Below are 18,159 nucleotides of genomic sequence, written 5' to 3' on the forward strand. Positions count from 1 at the left end.
CACACATGTACCATTGCACTTCTAAAAAGCACATGATCCTACGGATGTAGTATTCTTTGAACCATTCATCTTTCGCCTTTCACATTTTTCTATAACTGTACTGGTAACGGAGTTATAACCTGAAACAATTGTATGGACCACCCTATATGCATATATTATATATAATTAATTGTATATAATCGTCCTTTATATACTCAATTTGGAAAATAAGAATTAACATATTTTTATGCTTCTATATAAAACTGGAGTTTGTATTAAGAAATAGCTTAAACATTCATAATTTATATAGAATGTGGAACAATATTATTACTTCTACAGATTATAAGAATTGCAACTTTATGGTTGTAATCATTAATTTATTAAGAAAATTGACATCTTGACATCTATTTCCCTATGAAAAATAAGTAAGAGAATTGGACCTCAATAAAATAAGTTGGAGAATTAAAACCTCGATCGAAAGTTAAAAGGTTCGTAATTTATTTATAATTAGTAACTTATTTAGAAACTATTACTCTGAAAGGTTATAAAATTGCGACTTGTAACAATTATTAATTTTCTAAAAAAAGTCGACGTATTGTTATTGTCATATTATAATAATAATTTGAAAATTATTTTCAAAACATTTTTGTGTAAAGACGCCCATGTGTGTCAGTTGTACGTCGCGTAAGAAGCTAACTTCAGGTAGTTGACTAAAGTCAGTAAAAACGGTACTTGGTGACGAGACATTTCGTTGTCGCGTCCCTCTTAGATTCTCAATTCCTCGGATAGTATCACGTGAAATTTAGTGTCTATTGTCGTCCATCGATCAACTCAAATCTTACGTTTTCGAAAGCGAGCGCAAAAAAAAAATAACGTATTTGACTCGATAGAAGAAAAAAGTCATCGCACATACTGCTATGGACGTGACAGTAGTGTTCGAGCTATAAGCTCGTCTCTTTCTTCATGGCAAGCGGTGCATTCTAGATTAATTTATAGTTTTACTCGATTAGCCTACTGATTTGGTGATTTGTCCGGTGCAATGGCTAAAAAGATTATCGTGCATGGTAATATATCTGTGATGTGTTTCAACATCGATATATATTTAGCATAAAGTGTATCTGGTGTTCATTAAAATCCTTAATCGAACTTCAATTTCATCTTACTAGTCTTCTTGCACTCAGAACGATATCAAAGTGAATTTTCCTTAGTTATCTTTCTACTATTCGTGGAAAATTGTTGTGATTGTTATATTCGTCAAGTATATAATAATATCTATATATTCAGTTTATCGTTTTCATTAATTTCCGTAATATGTCAAAAGTGGAGTATACTGTACGTCATAAAATAACAAGATATTTTTATTTATTTATATATTTTCATAAACATTACCAATTAAGCCTCAATTTAGTCTCAACACTAAAGGTGTTAGTATGTTTTCTTTTCCTAATCTAATATATGCATAATGTTTCTTTCAATATAAGATATAGTTTAACAAATTATGTTAAACCAATTTTTTTTGCGTCGAGGTATAATTATCCGTAATTATGTAAATCAGTTGATCACAATATAAAATCTAAAATTGTGTAAAATGAATGGACTTTAAAGCAAAAAATTAATAGTAAGAAAAGAACAATATAAAATATCAATTCAATAAACAGAGGATGTCATTGGGTAGTATGTATGCAGAAGTGTTCTGATTGGCTAACAACACGATGGCTCATTCATCCTTACTCCGTGAAAATAGCGTTCAGTGTATCAGCTGCCGGAGTTCAACTCGGATGTTTTGGCAGCTGATTTTATTCTTGCTTACGTTGATGGCAAAAATATTTTGAAGTCTTAACTGTTCATATTATTTTGAGAATCGTTTAGTATCGTGACTGTAAATTTCGCTAGTTACTATCGACAGTAAGTTAAGGTAAACTCATGACGAAGTTTCTTGCTTTATTCGAGAAGTAGCGAACGATGACGTCATGTGTTGAACATAAGCTGTTTTCACCTTGTTCCGCTACAATAGTATTTCGCGGGTGCAGGTGTGATAGTTTTTCGAACCAAAATTGTGTCGAAATTCATCAAGTGTAATACCAAACCAGTTGCAAATACATTCGTGTTCACACTATTATTTTTTGCATAATTTCGTGGCCATTTAAGTTGGAGTACAAATTGAAATAAAAATGTGTCAGTGTACTGTTTTTATTTAACTATCATATACGTACACCAGATAGTTTAATTGTTTTCAATTACAATGTAGTGGAACAAATGAGTCAAGTGAACTTTCACAAGATTTGGTTTAAAAGTCAAAATACTGGATATAATATAAATTGTGTTTCTTTCTTTATACAGGTACAAAATATATAAAGTAAGTGGATATATTAGTATTTCAATTATTTAATAAATCAGAAGATTCACAATGGATTCTGAAGAAGAAACATACGATGATGTTGATTCTGGTAATGAGTCTAGCGGAGATGATGTTGATTTTGCAATGGAAATTGAGGCTGGAAATCTAAGAGAACGGGCTACAGATGTTGACGATTATCCATTTGAAGTCTTATCAACAGAGGAAATAGTGCAACACATGGTTGATTCTATTAAGGAAGTTAACACAGTTGTAGAAGTATGTTTTATTCACAAGATAAAAAAAACTTTTAATTTTTGTTATTACAGTTGAAATATTTTATTGTTTGATTATAGATACCAGCCACAACTACACGTATTTTATTAAATCATTTTAAATGGGATAAGGAAAAATTAATGGAGCGTTTTTATGATGGTGATCAGGAAAAGTTGTTTGCAGAAGCACGAGTCGTTAATCCATTTAGAAAGGGTCCATTAATAAATAGAACTCAATCTTCTCAAAGTTCACTAGTACATAAAATTCTATACTATTCACTATGTACAAAAACAAATGTGTGTGTGTATATGTATGTGTGTATAATTGCATTAACAATATATTTAAAATTTTTAGGCCAGAAGAACTTCAACAAATGGTACAGAAGAATGTGGAATTTGTTTTACTGTTCAACCATCTGCAGTATGTATATGAATACCTACAAAATACTAATTTGTGTTAAAATCTGAAATCGATGCTTGTATGCATTAAATATATCCAAAACAAATTTAGATGATGACTGGACTCGAATGTGGACATCGCTTTTGTACTGGCTGTTGGGGAGAGTATCTCACAACCAAAATTATGGAAGAAGGAGTTGGCCAAACGATTGCATGTGCAGCACATGCTTGTGACATTTTAGTTGACGATGCCAGTGTTATGCGTCTTATAAAAGACTCTAAAGTGAAATTGAAATATCAACATTTAATAACAAATAGTTTTGTTGAAGTACATATTTTTAAATCTTTCATTTTATTGAAAAATTATGTGACAACAATACTATTTAATATTTTTTTTATAGTGCAATAGGTTATTAAGGTGGTGTCCATCTCCAGACTGTAATAATGCAATAAAAGTGCAGTATGTAGAAGCAAGACCAGTAACCTGTAAATGTGGGCATACATTCTGTTTCCATTGTGGTGAAAATTGGCATGATCCAGTAAAATGCCATTTGTTGCGCAAATGGATAAAGAAGTGTGACGATGATTCTGAAACGTCAAATTGGATTGCAGCAAACACAAAAGAATGCCCAAAATGTAACGTCACTATCGAAAAAGATGGTGGATGTAATCATATGGTGTGCAAAAATCAAAATTGTAAAACTGACTTTTGTTGGGTGTGTCTTGGACCATGGGAACCACACGGTTCAAGCTGGTATAATTGTAACCGTTATGATGAGGAAGAAGCTAAAGCAGCACGAGATGCTCAAGAAAAATCGCGATCTGCATTACAAAGATATCTATTCTATTGTAATAGATATATAAATCACATGCAGTCATTGAAATTTGAAAGTAAACTATATGCAAGTGTAAAAGAAAAAATGGAAGAAATGCAGCAACATAACATGTCATGGATTGAGGTAAAATAACTTATAGCTAAATCGAATGTAGTTTAATGAAGCAGCATTTTATACAAGAGTCATTTTCAGGTACAATTTTTAAAGAAAGCAGTAGACATTTTGTGTTCCTGTAGACAGACTCTTATGTATACTTATGTTTTTGCTTATTACGTGCGAAAAAATAACCAATCTGTGATTTTTGAAGACAACCAAAAGGATCTAGAGGGCACTACAGAACGCCTCTCTGAATATCTCGAACGAGACATTACAAGTGAAAATCTTGCTGATATTAAACAAAAGGTTCAAGACAAATATAGGTAGGTCATTAATTGGTAAACATATTTTTTCCTTCCTTTATCATTATAATATAATTCTATTAAATTAAGAATTAAATTGTTTAAGATATAGAGCATATATACATGTGTTTATTTTAAGATATTTATTTTAATTTTTATTTTAAGATATTGCGATAGCCGGAGGAAAGTGCTTTTGGAACATGTACATGAAGGTTATGAAAAAGATTGGTGGGACTATGTCGAATAGAGACCTGAACCAACTTTGTTTTTTGGGCATACGAGACAAGATTTCACTGTTGACTCTTTTGCCCCAGCTGTGATAAATCAAGAAAGCTGACAGAAAACAAAAATAGAACATGTCATCAAGTGATTTACATGTTACATATACTTTAAACGTACTATGATCTGTGGCAACACATATATCGTTATGAATTTTTGAATTTATTAAAATTGAATCCTATTACCATCAGGCTAATTGTAAAATACTTTCGCATTAATTAACGATGCTAATTTGCGCTTGCTGTGTGCTGTTTATCGTTACATATTTCAATCCCTCATAAACATGCCTTGCAATAATATTTTCAAGTCTCAAATGAATTTTATATATTAAATATGTCGAATGATAAACGATGATATAAAAGAAATCGAAGTGTGTTGCTGTATTGAAAAAAAAAGGATTATCGAAAAATTTGCTTAATATATTTTAATGCCATAGTATAATACATTGTGTATCCCTTTTCATACTACTATAAGATTCTCCGGAAAAGTGTTATTTGATCTATGGTTAAAAACTTTTCGAGAATGCTTTGAATAGTACATGAAAAGGCTAATATAGAACTAGACTACCTTGATCTGTCTTTTATTGTCAATCCTGTGCACTCGATTTATAAAGGGATAATTGGATATAACAGGATACTGGTGCAGATAAGATTCATAAAATGTCTTACCATTTTTGCTCTGTTTTGGACAGTAATACGTCCAGGCTATAACTGCCAATCTTTATGAGAAACTGAACTAAAGTGATCATGTCGTCAGTATTGTGTGCAATCTCTAGATAAAATTATATTTCTTTACCTTTTACTCTGTTTTTGTTTACATAATTTCAACGAAATTATACTCTTAAAACGAATATTTTTTGTATTTGTAAAAATAAACGATTGAAAATTGTTTCATAAGTAAAAAATAAAGATACTTAAGTTATTAGTTAATTATAATATTTTCTTGCTATGATAAGTTACTAGAGTCAAGCAAGCAAATTATTAAAACAGGGTCCAACATTCGTAGGGATTAATAATTCACATTATTCAGCATTAATATACCGAATAGGAAATTGAATATTATTTATACCCGAACCACTCAATTTTAAAGGTATGGAAATATCAAATATTTTCGTTTATTTTTTTATTTAAAATCAAGAAGAAATTAAACATTTCCCTTTTACTTAATATGTGATCGTTGCTTCTTTAAAATTTATTTCATGTTTGGTGAGAGATATTCTTAATACTGACGATATGTTTCATATATCATTAATCAAGTAATTGATGGTTAATGATTGTGGTACGTTGGTCACTTACTGTTATATAAGTGGGGAACGAAATGAGTTCCGTTTGTATAGTTATATAGTTATATATTCACACGTAAATGCATAATACATACTTATACATAGTTGTAATATCGATATTAGCAACCTTAAAGTAGAAACATTTGAAGGTTTATTAAAAAGAATTGTTGATTCTTACTATTATCCTCGTTAGGATATAACAATTAAAAGAAAATAAAAAAAAGCAATTGTGTTCTGTACAGTCACAAGATCTGAGTAGAAATAAGAAAAACTGTTAGATATATTCACAGCAAATTATTCTCAAGTTTATGATTTTGTATTGTATGTTCATGTAATGCATAAAGTTATAAACTATAATCAAGGAATTATTTCTTTTTTTATATTCAAACGTTAAAAAGTATTCAAAGAAATTTAACAAATTTTGTGTAATTTATACATACATCGATCGTTCGATTATTATTATTAAGACCTCTGCGATAAATTTCAGTAGTTGGTTTTAGATTTGAATTGTTAAACATATCTCGAAAAACATAATACATTCAAACAATGCTGAGATTTTTGGATAGCAACAAGAATTTCATAAAAGTAATGGTATTATTCGAAGAAACAAATACTCGGTTTACAAATTTTTTAATAGTTTTCAATAACTGGTGATATGTGTACAGAAATCGCGTAAAGTATTTTATTAGTAAAGTATGTCATTAGTAAAAGTATGTGTTTAATTTTCCAATAATCTAAAAGATTATCTTAATCTAAAGATTAAACACATCGATACTTTACGCTGGTACCGTATTAAACGGAAGGTAAAAGGATACAGGACATATTATAGATACTCTCATTACTAATTATTCTGTATTTTAGAAATTTTTGTGGTTTGAAATCTTTCCATTCTGGTATCAAATAATAAATCAATATATTTTGAGTAGTACGTAGATTGTATTTACGTTTGAATAAGTATGCTATTTTAAATAAAACTATATCAATATCTACTAAATATATTTTTAATAATTCTATCGCGAAAACATTAATTCTTTTTTAAGATAATACCTTTTTTAAAATCGAATTTTTTTGGTAATAATACGACTTTCACACGAATCAGTTTCTGCAAAGTATTATAATACATATAAGCAAGTATGTTTAAGAGTATCGTTTTTGAAATTAACAGTGACCTTATTTAATACATAATTATTTTTCATTCTTTTTAAATGTATTAAGGTTTTATATTTTTCGTGATATATTTTATATATGACATCAATAACATTTAGAATGTATTATCAAGTAATACATTAGTCAATAGTCGTTAAGTGTACAATGTGACATTAAAATCTTCGATTAGATCCAATGAATGAACATTTGTTATAAAAATCAGCTACTTGGATTTGATTATCTAGCCTCCTTTGCATTTGCTAAAGTTTTATATTTAAAAAGTTGGAAATATATCACCTAAATATTTCATTCATGCAAAATATAGTACCAAGTATGTATATATACTTATATATATAATATATAATATTATATATATAATGTATAATATATATATAATATTAAGCCTATCACATTATTTTGTAAATGATTTTTCTTGTTACAGGTTTAAAAATAATTGATACAACTAACAGAACTGAGGTTTTGTGGAAATATTTATTCCGAATACTCGTATAAAAATTTTTGCAATATCATTAGAAACTATCACGTATAATATTCATTGCTGTTTAAGAAAATGTTGCTGTATATTCAGTGAGCATTGTTATTTTAACTGCTTTTTTTATAAGTTCTAAGCATTTATTATGATGGTCTTTGATTGACAAGGAAATTTATTAATATATTTTCTACCTAGAATAAATTATAAATAAATACATTTAGATTGATTCTACCTAAATTCGACAGAATTTTGAGATTCTTGTTTGGTATAAATACCTAAAACGTCAATTTTGAGTATTATATGAAATTACTTTGATAAAATATCTAGATTAATATTAAATAAAATTTGTTTTCTCGCTAATTTAACTAGTCCATCGAGCTGCAGTTGTTATAAAATATGAATATAATAGGAAACTTGTATCGTTATCGTTCACTTATGTTACATATTTGTTGGAGTTATATAAAATGTAGGATGATTCTAAGTTGAGTGACATTGATACGACAATTGTGCAGGCTGCAAGGTTGAAACTTAATTTATATCCTGTACTTATTCTTTAAGATATCTTTTGGATCACACGATTTCACTTTCTGTGCCAATATAGAAACTTATGTAAGCTTCCAAGAAATCATTTCTCAACATATTTTGGTAAAAAATAAGTACACTGGAAGATCTCACACGAAACGTACCCTGTATACATTAATTTCTAAGAGTATATCAGGAGGTCACTGTTAAGATCGTTGCAACCAAACCAAGTGTAGCACCTGTCATTATAAGACTTCTCCAAATTGCTCCACTTATTTCTTCTGCCACAGGGTATTCTATACACAGTTGCTCCTAAGGAAATACAATATGTGCATATGTCAATGTAACAAAAACTTGTGTGTCCAAACTACAACAATTTCTATGTATTTGTATCCTAATTTTGGAAACACAGCACTTACCCATCCTCCGTATCCTTTGATGAAATGTGCAACTTTCTCACCAATAAATCTGGAGACGTAAAGAGGTAATTTTTTCTTTAGAGTGTGCATTTGTCTATCCCGTGCCCACAGAGCGAGTCTACCCATGAATGCATATAGACAAACGATTCTCGCCCATGTAACTCCACCGTGTAAGAACAATTCGTCCGCAACTCCCATGAACGCTTCGTATGCCGTATCTGGCACAACGTTTAGACGATTTACCATACTTGCGAAGAGAATACTATGTTTATTCAACATTTGATACACGTTGTGTCTCATACTACGGGAAACTGGGTCTTGAGATATCAGATATATATCTTCTTTCAGTAGATACCGTATCACATCGTTGGCTAAACACTCTGCTGTTCGCTCTATGGAATCTTCGCAGAGAGTATACCGCGAAGACGAAATCAGCTGCGGAAAAAAGTTCTGCAATCGGATCTGAAAGAGATCATTTCTTTGTTATTTTAACAAATTAGTCACACTCAATTTTTTGAAGTAAATACACATATGTGTGAGAAAGCGGAATAGTAACTAGACGATTAACGGTGCTTCGCTCTCATTACTTAGAACATCGAATAGTTTAGTGTTTTCGTATATTAAATCTTAACATATCATCAGGCAGTCAACAATCTAGGATTAGATTATTTAATTTGGGAATTTTTAATCTCTATTACGGCGAATGTAAAATACGAAATAGAATTAAATATCCTAAATTTCAGCAATTTGACGAAAATCATTAAAGTCAGTTATTAAGAAGACGGTTATTAGTAAATACGTTACAAAAATAAACAAGAGAGCGAGAGGTTTAATTTTGAAATCCGACTTTATTGACCTTCCCCGAAAACGCGGCAAGAGCTACGCGCAAGTTAGAAGAAGAAAGAAACAGGCGCGAAAGAGAGGAAATTCGAGGATATAGCTTATTGACAACGGAGTCGAGTTAAATGAAAGTTTAGTTCGGTGACTTAATACCTAAGTTAACTAAAGCGAAAGTATCGATATGTGTGTGGTTACCTGACAAACTTCGATAAAAGACATAGCGGTATGTGCAGTGCCGATAGCATATCGGCACAGAGCGCCGTTATCACCGGCAATCGGTGTTCCACCGCCTCCGTTACGATCCTGTGGAATCACAGTATCAGCGCTTCCGCCGGCGTAGTCGTTGTCGTTAGAGACTCGCTGGCTCGACGAATTCTTGTTACCGGGGGGATCGCATTCCAGGATGCCGCCCACTCTGGAATGCGGTTCCCCCCGCACTGACGCACCCTGCCCCTCTCCATCCGTGAGGATCTCATTGTCCGGTGGTGCACCGTCGTCGCCGGCCATCCTCGTGCACGCACTCTCTGATCTCTTTGAGACACCGGTGTGTGTGTCAGAAGTTGGAACCACTCTCACCACAGAGAGGGACCAGATTAGTCGTAAGCACTAATCGCGATTCTTAAAAATCGAACCTCCTTTCTCGGGTTTTTAAAACATGGTTGTCTGTTGAAGAGTGAGCTGCTGAACTAACGCTCGAAGCGCCGGGTTAACGAGCGCTCTACACGAAAAACTTCGGCTGGCCTGCCAGACGACGTAACGCTCTCTACTTTCCCGCGGCCATTTCCGAAGCCGAACCTTTAACCGCTCCTCACTCCTCCGTCTGCTTATCCCCACTCCGAGTTTTACGTTTCCCACCAGACTCCACTACTAGTCCATTCCCTTCCATCTATACATCGCACGTTGTATAGGACGTTGCAAAATACAGTAGCTCGCGAAGGTGTTTAGATTCTTATCATAAAAAATTTTGACGAACGTGTTATGTGTATTATGTGAAATTTTTGAAATTTCATTACCATTGCAGTTCTAACAATAATCGTGCAAAGTCGCTAATAATTCTGATATTTTACATAGTTCAAAGTTCTCTAACGATAAGAAAGTTGGAGAGTTCGACTATATGTAATTCGTGAAATACTTGATTATTAATAGTCCAAAACAATGCCAATTTTAAAATTTCGCTGTTCTAAAAAGGTTAATTCAAAGTCGAAAGGTCCAAATATTTCTTGTTTGATTCTGTACATTCTATATATAAGAATTTTATTGCTTTTATTTTGCTTGTACATTGTTGACACAATAATGAAGTTTCATACTTTTGTTATAAATTTTCTTAACATTGGACATCCGTGATATAAATTTCTTTTTCTTTGACACGCTTGATAATTAACGATAGGGCATGATTGAACGGATGGTATTGACACGCCATATTCACATTTCAAAGAAACGATATTTCACATTTCTCACTCTGATATAGTGGTCAAAATTTTATCAGCATGGCTTCTGAGAGACTGAAATATGCGCTACATATTTTGTAACCCTCTGTATACTAACACAGGTTACTTGAATGGTGCACACAACGGTACAGACTTCTATGGATCATTCACGATTTCTCCCCACCATTGACCATTGGTGTATTCCGGCACGCGGTTCACACTGTTATCCACTGCTCCATACAAACTCACTGTACATATACGTTTGAATGTAGCGTACATATTGTAAATGTGTAAGTGACTCAACTATCTCTTCTATATTTCCTCTCTCGTCCCTACCCTCTGTTCACCTTTCTCTCTTTACTCTCCTTCTCAGCGAGGCGCCGTCGATAACCTCCTTCCCCTCGAAAGAGTGCTCTCGCGCACGTGCACGGTCACAAGCGCGAATACCTGTGTGCGCCCTGGGAATCGAACGAACGGAATTTTCGATGGAACGCGGAGTTCGCCTGGTATCGGCCACCGTTCTTAGCCGTATTCTCGCCGCTGTATTATTCACGGAGAATGTTTCTTCAGAGATTAAGCCACTATAATCGGATATACGATACAGTGAGGTTTTGTTTGGAATTAATTTCTTATTGTTCGTTTATCGAATTCGTTTTGTATACATACGTGATAACAAGTATATTATTATAGTTGATACTAAGTATTGAAGGTTAATTGTTATAGTTGCTACAGTGGTTGGTGCAATCATGACAACGAAGTGTGACAATGTAAATTGTCTTGAAAATTTGATATAGTATTTATTCTTTTCTTTTTGGCAGCATTTGAATCATTGTAGCAATTCAAATTCCATAGAGAAGTAACGCAAAGGAACGATATCTATTACCATTTAACAAACTATTTGCCATAGAAGTTACCAATGATCACCTTTAGATTTATCGATCCTGTTATGGGAGATATAGTGACCAACACTAACGAAATTAATTAGAATACTTGAATAAAAAGAACAGTCACAAATATATTCTTTCCTCGTGAAAAATTTGTAATAATTTTAATATTGAAATAACAGTATAAAATTACTTAATGCACCAGGAAGTGCTCACAAAATGAAGCGTGTACTCAATTTAAAATTACCCGACAGTCAACGTGTTATGCAATAAATGATTTGCTACTATTTTTGTGAAATATAAAATATGGTAATTTGAGAGTAACGATAATGACAGAAGATATAACTTTATCGAGCAATAAGATTATATTGTATTATAAGATTATATTAATCAAAATTGTATATGGATTTCAAGAAATTGCAACACTTATTCCAATGCCGCTGGCGCGCTTGGTGAAAGCGAGCCACGTCACAGTTGCTAACCTAAAGGTGACGTAGAGATCGTTGGGGATGACGATAGTATTCCAGTCATTGGTAGTTTCCCATTTCATTGATGCCGTGCTCCCTGTTATTATAACTTCCTGCTGTGCAGTCGCATGGGTCCACCATTCATGTTGTTTGTCTTCCACTGAATTGTCAGTAGATAGCTTTCTTTTTAAGAGAAACTTCTTTTAATGAGAAACATATTTCAAAAGAATTATTTCAAATGATCCATGAATGTTAAGGAAGTTAATAAGTTTTAAAATTATTTGCTAATTTTAAGTAAAGTTATCTATTAATTTTAAAGAACTAGAACTCTATTAATCTCTACCCAAATATATTTTTTTAAATATTATATTTGCTTGCTAAAATGAAATCTGTAATACACTTAAATCTAATTACTTAGTATGTAAAGTTCACAATAAATACAACGGTGTGCCAAATACTTTCTACAGTCATTGTAAAGTTTTCTAGATTCTACGTCGTCATATTAGAATCTTTATTAGTAAGTAATTATAAATACGTTCACCCTCCATCGTTATACAATTAAGGTTCATAACCTTAAAATTTCCTACTCGTACTAAATCGTATCATTGAGAAATTTCTCGATTATCTTTCCTTATATTACCAAAAATATTATGTCCAATCTAAAAAAAGAAACATAATTTTACTTTCGTATGAAATTTGTTTTTACCATAGTAGTAAGATTTCTACGGTTACATAACCACGTAATTGTTTGGACGATATTTCTCGATAGGACAAAAAGAGAGACAAAAACGTCTGGAAAGAAGACGATCGTCACAAAGTGTTGGCGCGTCGATTCACATATAACGAATACGATTGGTATTCGCGATGGTGCAGAATGTAGTGGTAGTCACGGTGTATTTCTAAGAAGGAATTATTATGTTGAAACTGGTCGGCGCGGCGCGGCGTGCACGCCGACTGACTCTGATCGGCGGCGCGCGACCGTGCCCGCTCTTTTCTGCCTGTGCAACCTTCAAAGGCCACAGAATGCGTCGATGAATGAAGTAGGAAAGTTGCAGAGTACCGAGCCGACCGGATGTGTATACTAGGTGGTCAAGAAAATGAGAGCTACTACGTCATTCAGCAACTAGCTAGTTTTGCGCCCCCTCTCAGTGGTTAGAGTCGCTGCTAGACGCTCTAACGACGATTATCACTTTATTTTTACATTGTCTCGATATTAAACCATCTTTAATCGCTCTTTGTCTTTTACTTGTCACTTAGCATATAGACTTCTTTTTTTAATTCTTCGCACGATATATGAAAGATGTAGAAAAGAAGTTTAAGGTAAAATAGTTAGTGCAAAATAGATTAAAAAGGATGGAATGTGTTAAAAGTTAAATAAAATAATGATATATGTTTATGTAATATGAATAGCGGAAGTTCAACTGCTTCTGATGAAGGTTGTTTAAGACTTATTTGCTCCATCTTCTCCAATGTACAGTGAACGCAAAAAGTAGGTTTATATTTTTCTCTTCCTGACGCGAATACGGTGAAGCTTGGTTTATACATATAGATTTCTCAACGGACGATCGATAATTTTATCTCAGTGTGGCGGTTTTGAAATAGGACTTGAAGTACGACAATTTTTTATAAGCTTCTTGATATTGCACATAACTTGATACTACAAATATCTACGGTTATTATCAACAACGATCTTTCCAACTTCCGTCTTCGTCCTTGCTTCTTGCCTCTTTGGTTTTCTGCAACTAGTTTATTCTCCTTCCTAAATTATTCAAAGGATAAGTAGTTTATAGATTCTTCCCACTATTTATGATTTCTCGTTTCTAGGATAGGATTTTATTTCAGAATAATCGCGTACGAAATAAAACTTCAAATAGCGTTCAAATAAATGGAATTTATGTAAACAGTTTCTATTGAGTATTTAATTTATTTTAAAAAGAAAATATTTGTTAAACTACCGACTTATTAAATACCACCGTTTTGTGTCCCTTATATACTTAAACACTATAAAAACATTTACTCAAACATTATACTGTAGTACTTAAACACAGATTCTTTTTAAAGATATGTATCTTTAAAGGATCAAGCTTGATCTATGAATTTCAGTCTTTCTCATCGCGAATGGTAATTATCTGCGAGATTACAAATATTTGCTGATGGAAGGTCTTGTAAGCCGTACGATAAACGATTGCTCTTAACCAAAGCTCGCAGGTGTCGCTCGACGTTGTCTATGCGTTATTCGAGGCGGTTTACCTTTCTATACCAAATGTGGATAATCACACACGTAAGGCATTAATGCTTGGCAGCCGGACATGGATAAATTGGCAATATGAGTCACGTATAAATGACATCTAATTGGGTCATTATCTCACAGTTGCTTCTTAAAGTGGCAAGAGACGCAATAAGAAGCTTTGTGGATTGGCAACGTTTCGCGAGACGAATTCCTTAGGAAAAATTTAAATGTATCTCGTTCTCGCACTTCGCATAAAATACTATTTAAATCGCACTTCTGATTTAATTGGCCAAAAATATAACGTACAGTGCAGTTATATTTTACATTCTTTAATGTATTTGAACATTTATAATAGAATATTTTTATTAATCTAATCGAACTTTTCGAGAAGTTGTATTCAGACAATCTTTTTCTGTTTGTCAACGTAAAGAATCGTTTTTAGAAGAGGAGCTTCTTAACTTCCGCTATGAATTTTCCAAACATAACCTAATATTATTACGAGTTTATTATTTCCCTTGTTGGGTACTATTTCTATATTGCTTTTTGAAAACCACTCTATTACTTCTCATGGTTTAGGGTGACTTTCGTTAGTTTTTTATTGCATTTGCTGATAACGTTATTTTAATAAAGAATTAAATAAACCAAAATGTTTTGTCCATATTATATTATAAAACTTTTTTGTGTTTATAATTCGGAATGGTTAAGCTTCTACATACTGAAATGCTTCTTATACTTGTTTCATTTCTTTGTTGTTTCGCGATAGGAGATTGCACGCGTATCGTTTGTCTCTCTCGATAACCCATCCGTTCTCGAATTACCTTAGATTGGTAACAATTGTGCTTTATCCTTCTCTGGCCCATTAAAATGTCAGCCAGTCGCTGACAAACATATCAACTACCGCGACATCCGTCAAGTCGGACCACGTGTCTTGATAGTGGTCTGCAGCTACGATTGAAAATATCGTTTCACTTTGTTTTCTCGCCGCGAAGTGGACCGTGGGAATACAAGTGAGTGAGCGGCACACAGTATTTCAGGGGAACTCGTGGCAACCGGCTCTCGGTAGCTTTTCTTACCATCATTCATGATACTATGGTACGGCAATAGGATGATTGCCTGACGGCCGATGCCTAAAGTGGATAAAGTCTTCTATAGTAATTTAACTCGAACAGGGCACAGGGGTGTGTTAGATAACCAGCCTTTTACATTTTACTATCACTGAGTTGGCCTAACGACCAGCCGTGTTTGACCTCTACGTCCAAAAGCATGTTGCTCATCATTTGGATAGTTGTCCCTTTGAGGTTTCGATATTAGTCGAAGCTCGAATTTGCGACGTTATTGGCTGAGAATGAAGGTTATGTTTATTCATCTGGAACTCGGTACTTTTGTAAGCGTCAAAAAATCTGGTCAACTTATTATTCAATATTATATTGTATGTTTAACATTATCCTGTATAATTTGTTAATAAACATTCATATTCATTGAATAATCTGACGTATCTATCAATCCACGTGAAATAATCTAAGTCAATAAATTTGTTATTTAGTCTTTTGGGTAGTTTCACAAAAATTGATATATTTGAATATAAATGATGAATGACAGTAAATTATATCACATATACTACTTTTCGAATATATGTATTAACCCTACTCCTGGCGGATGGCGACTCCTACGTCGCTCCTAAGTTACAATTATTTTAATGTATATTCTATATTTGCAGAAACGTTGAAGGCGACACGAACTCTTTGCACGTTGCTAAGATCATCCGCTGTTCGAGGATTAATTAAGATCCGTGAATTATCTCCCTAAACTAGATTTTGGGAGCGACAGATTTCTATTAGATTTCTGTAAATCTTCATAACTAGATGGGAATTATGTCTGAAGAGTATCACTCGTGTCAAGTGAATGAAAGTAATTTTAAGCCAACTAAATAATCTATGGATTTTACTACAATGGCAAAATTATTTCATAAATCAGCTATTCAGATAGTTGGTTTATTATTTATTTTTAATTCGTTCTCATAGATTAGTATGACTTAACAAATTTTGGCTAAATACAAAATTCAAACAGTGGTAATACCTTTTGAGAAGATTTGGTTTCCTGTTGGAATTATGATAAAAAATCTTTTTAAATCCAGACATACATCTACCATATCTCACTATTCACAGACAAGTGGTGCACTCGTGAGCTACCATTTAAGTAATAAAGGCTACCTTAAGCGCTATATTAAACCGAATCAAACAGGCTGGAGCCAGTATATACAATTTGAATATTTAGTTATGATAAGGAACCTTATTCGGCCATTTTTATTCGGTATCCTTCATACATCGCCAAAAATGTAGAAATGTACAAAACGTAGGCTAAAATAAACAGTTAGGTTTTAATTATTGATTGCATATTTTTAGTATTATAGTGTGCAATTTTAATTAATTGCTAATTTCATTAAATGCTAATGAGAATACTATGAATGCTAATAAATCCTATTAATAAATTTTCCATTTTTTATCTGTATATTCTACATTTTTCTATTACTATAGATAAGCTGTTCCAATGATAGGTCCTACTTGAAATCTATGTTAGTTAGAGATCGATGACTGTTTCATAAAATTTGTGACATCAATTAATCACTAAATATATTATTTACTAGATTATTAGATTTACTAGATATACTATTACTAGATTATTAGATAACAATCAAGTTTATTTTTTCTTATTTATACTGTTTACGAAATACTTCTATATCTTTATAGTATCATTTCGTAAAAATTTTGTTGCAATAAATATTCACTAAAAATTCATTAAAATGCATTGTATACGCGTCTATTGAAGTAATTGGTGCATGTTTGTAAACCTGATTGGAACAAGTGCATAGGTTGAGTCGTTCGGTGACCTCTTTCTTTCGCATGGTTACTTTTCTGTCGTGTATGCATACAACGTTGAATAATCACGACAATATAGCAGCCTCGAGTAATTAAGGAGTTATACGCTTAGGAAAATTGAATCAACGTTACGATCGTTTCGCGTAACGTTTCGCTAATTGGATCCTCGGATGTAATTTCATTCGTTTGTTTCATTGGACTCCATCAAGAAGACAATGTTCTATAAAAAGTTAAGGTAATTATTATTACCATGTGTGAAACGAATATTACACTCAACAAATCGATAAAATTATTAAGTTTATGTAAATTAAGGTGATGTTTACGCAAATTATTCCTACAGAATTCTAGGAAAATACTTTTAATAACTTACGAGAACGCTAAAGATATTTCAATATGGTAACTTACATTGAATTTTAATAAAAATTAATCACGACTTCTTATTTTCAATTGCCAATAGTTACTTTACGAGTTGTTAATCTTCTATGTTACAGATAATGATAATATGCAATGAAGAGTTTGGAAGAAAAGTTGTGTTAGTAATAAAATCTTTTATTTGAAAAATCTATGGACGAAATTAAATTCTAATGGAGGAGACATCGAGAAACATTACGTATGAGATATGTCGACACTTCGATGCGTGTTATACTCTTTATTTGCTGCCACATATAGAAATGTTACATATTAAAGAAATTCATAATTAGATTTTGTACATAAATAATACGAATCTACATAACACAAATCTCATATCATTTTCTATACTTTTTCTTTTTCAAAAAAGAATTTACTTGTGCCACTTTTTCCCTAAAATCCTAGTATACAATCGAAATTAAAAAGTGATCGATTTAGAGGGTGCAAAGGAAGTTCTTCCGGTCCAACGTAAATTTATTTATCCAGCGACAAGTTCGCGCTTAGCTAGTTATCCTTAACCGTGAGTTTTATTACTTCCGTGAAGCTGTCAATGGTCGTCTATTATCCCCCTTCGCGTGAGGTATACCTTTTTTCTAGTGCTGTGCACAAAGGAAAGGAGGGGGAAGGGGCCGCCTGATTTCGCGGTCCCGTGCGACGTCCCTGA

At 32.7% G+C, this 18,159-nt stretch overlaps 2 protein-coding genes across 5 annotated transcripts; one reads left to right on the plus strand and one right to left on the minus strand.

Annotated features, from left to right (window-relative positions):
• The first annotated feature begins 676 nt into the window (after positions 1–676).
• ari-1 (E3 ubiquitin-protein ligase ariadne-1) lies at positions 677–5,073 on the plus strand. 4 transcript variants are annotated; one of them, XM_069109468.1, is made up of 8 exons: positions 677–1,043; positions 2,320–2,593; positions 2,671–2,844; positions 2,945–3,010; positions 3,101–3,316; positions 3,390–3,947; positions 4,017–4,243; positions 4,388–5,073. In XM_069109468.1, exons 2-8 carry the CDS (start codon positions 2,387–2,389, stop codon positions 4,467–4,469), a joined length of 1,530 nt encoding a protein of 509 aa, XP_068965569.1. In that variant the 5' UTR covers positions 677–1,043; positions 2,320–2,386; the 3' UTR covers positions 4,470–5,073. The 4 variants fall into 4 exon arrangements, with proteins under 4 accessions (XP_068965569.1, XP_068965570.1, XP_068965572.1 ...); XM_069109469.1 differs by lacking the exon at positions 677–1,043 and adding an exon at positions 1,727–1,894; XM_069109471.1 differs by lacking the exon at positions 677–1,043 and adding an exon at positions 1,732–1,884.
• A 1,390-nt stretch (positions 5,074–6,463) lies between these two features.
• Positions 6,464–9,995, minus strand: LOC138178064 (uncharacterized). Its single transcript, XM_069109484.1, has 3 exons — positions 9,399–9,995; positions 8,364–8,825; positions 6,464–8,256 (listed from the first exon to the last, which is right to left on the minus strand). Exons 1-3 carry the CDS (start codon positions 9,708–9,710, stop codon positions 8,137–8,139), a joined length of 894 nt encoding a protein of 297 aa, XP_068965585.1. The 5' UTR covers positions 9,711–9,995; the 3' UTR covers positions 6,464–8,136.
• Positions 9,996–18,159: the final 8,164 nt, after the last annotated feature.

The sequence above is a fragment of the Bombus flavifrons genome, chromosome 3 (genome assembly GCF_040668555.2).
Source record: "Bombus flavifrons isolate JBK064 chromosome 3, iyBomFlav1_principal, whole genome shotgun sequence".
NCBI classification, from domain to species: domain Eukaryota; kingdom Metazoa; phylum Arthropoda; class Insecta; order Hymenoptera; family Apidae; genus Bombus; species Bombus flavifrons.

Excerpts from the sequence above, each read along its gene's own strand:
- ari-1 (XM_069109468.1), top strand. The coding sequence starts at position 2,387 with ATGGATTCTGAAGAAGAAACATACGATGATGTTGATTCTGGTAATGAG. Across the intron at positions 2,594-2,670 it reads AAGTTAACACAGTTGTAGAA|ATACCAGCCACAACTACACG; the intron begins GTATGTTTTATT and ends GTTTGATTATAG. Across the intron at positions 3,948-4,016 it reads ATAACATGTCATGGATTGAG|GTACAATTTTTAAAGAAAGC; the intron begins GTAAAATAACTT and ends AGTCATTTTCAG.
- LOC138178064 (XM_069109484.1), bottom strand. The coding sequence starts at position 9,710 with ATGGCCGGCGACGACGGTGCACCACCGGACAATGAGATCCTCACGGAT. Across the intron at positions 8,826-9,398 it reads CTTTTATCGAAGTTTGTCAG|ATCCGATTGCAGAACTTTTT; the intron begins GTAACCACACAC and ends GATCTCTTTCAG. Across the intron at positions 8,257-8,363 it reads TCAAAGGATACGGAGGATGG|GAGCAACTGTGTATAGAATA; the intron begins GTAAGTGCTGTG and ends GTATTTCCTTAG.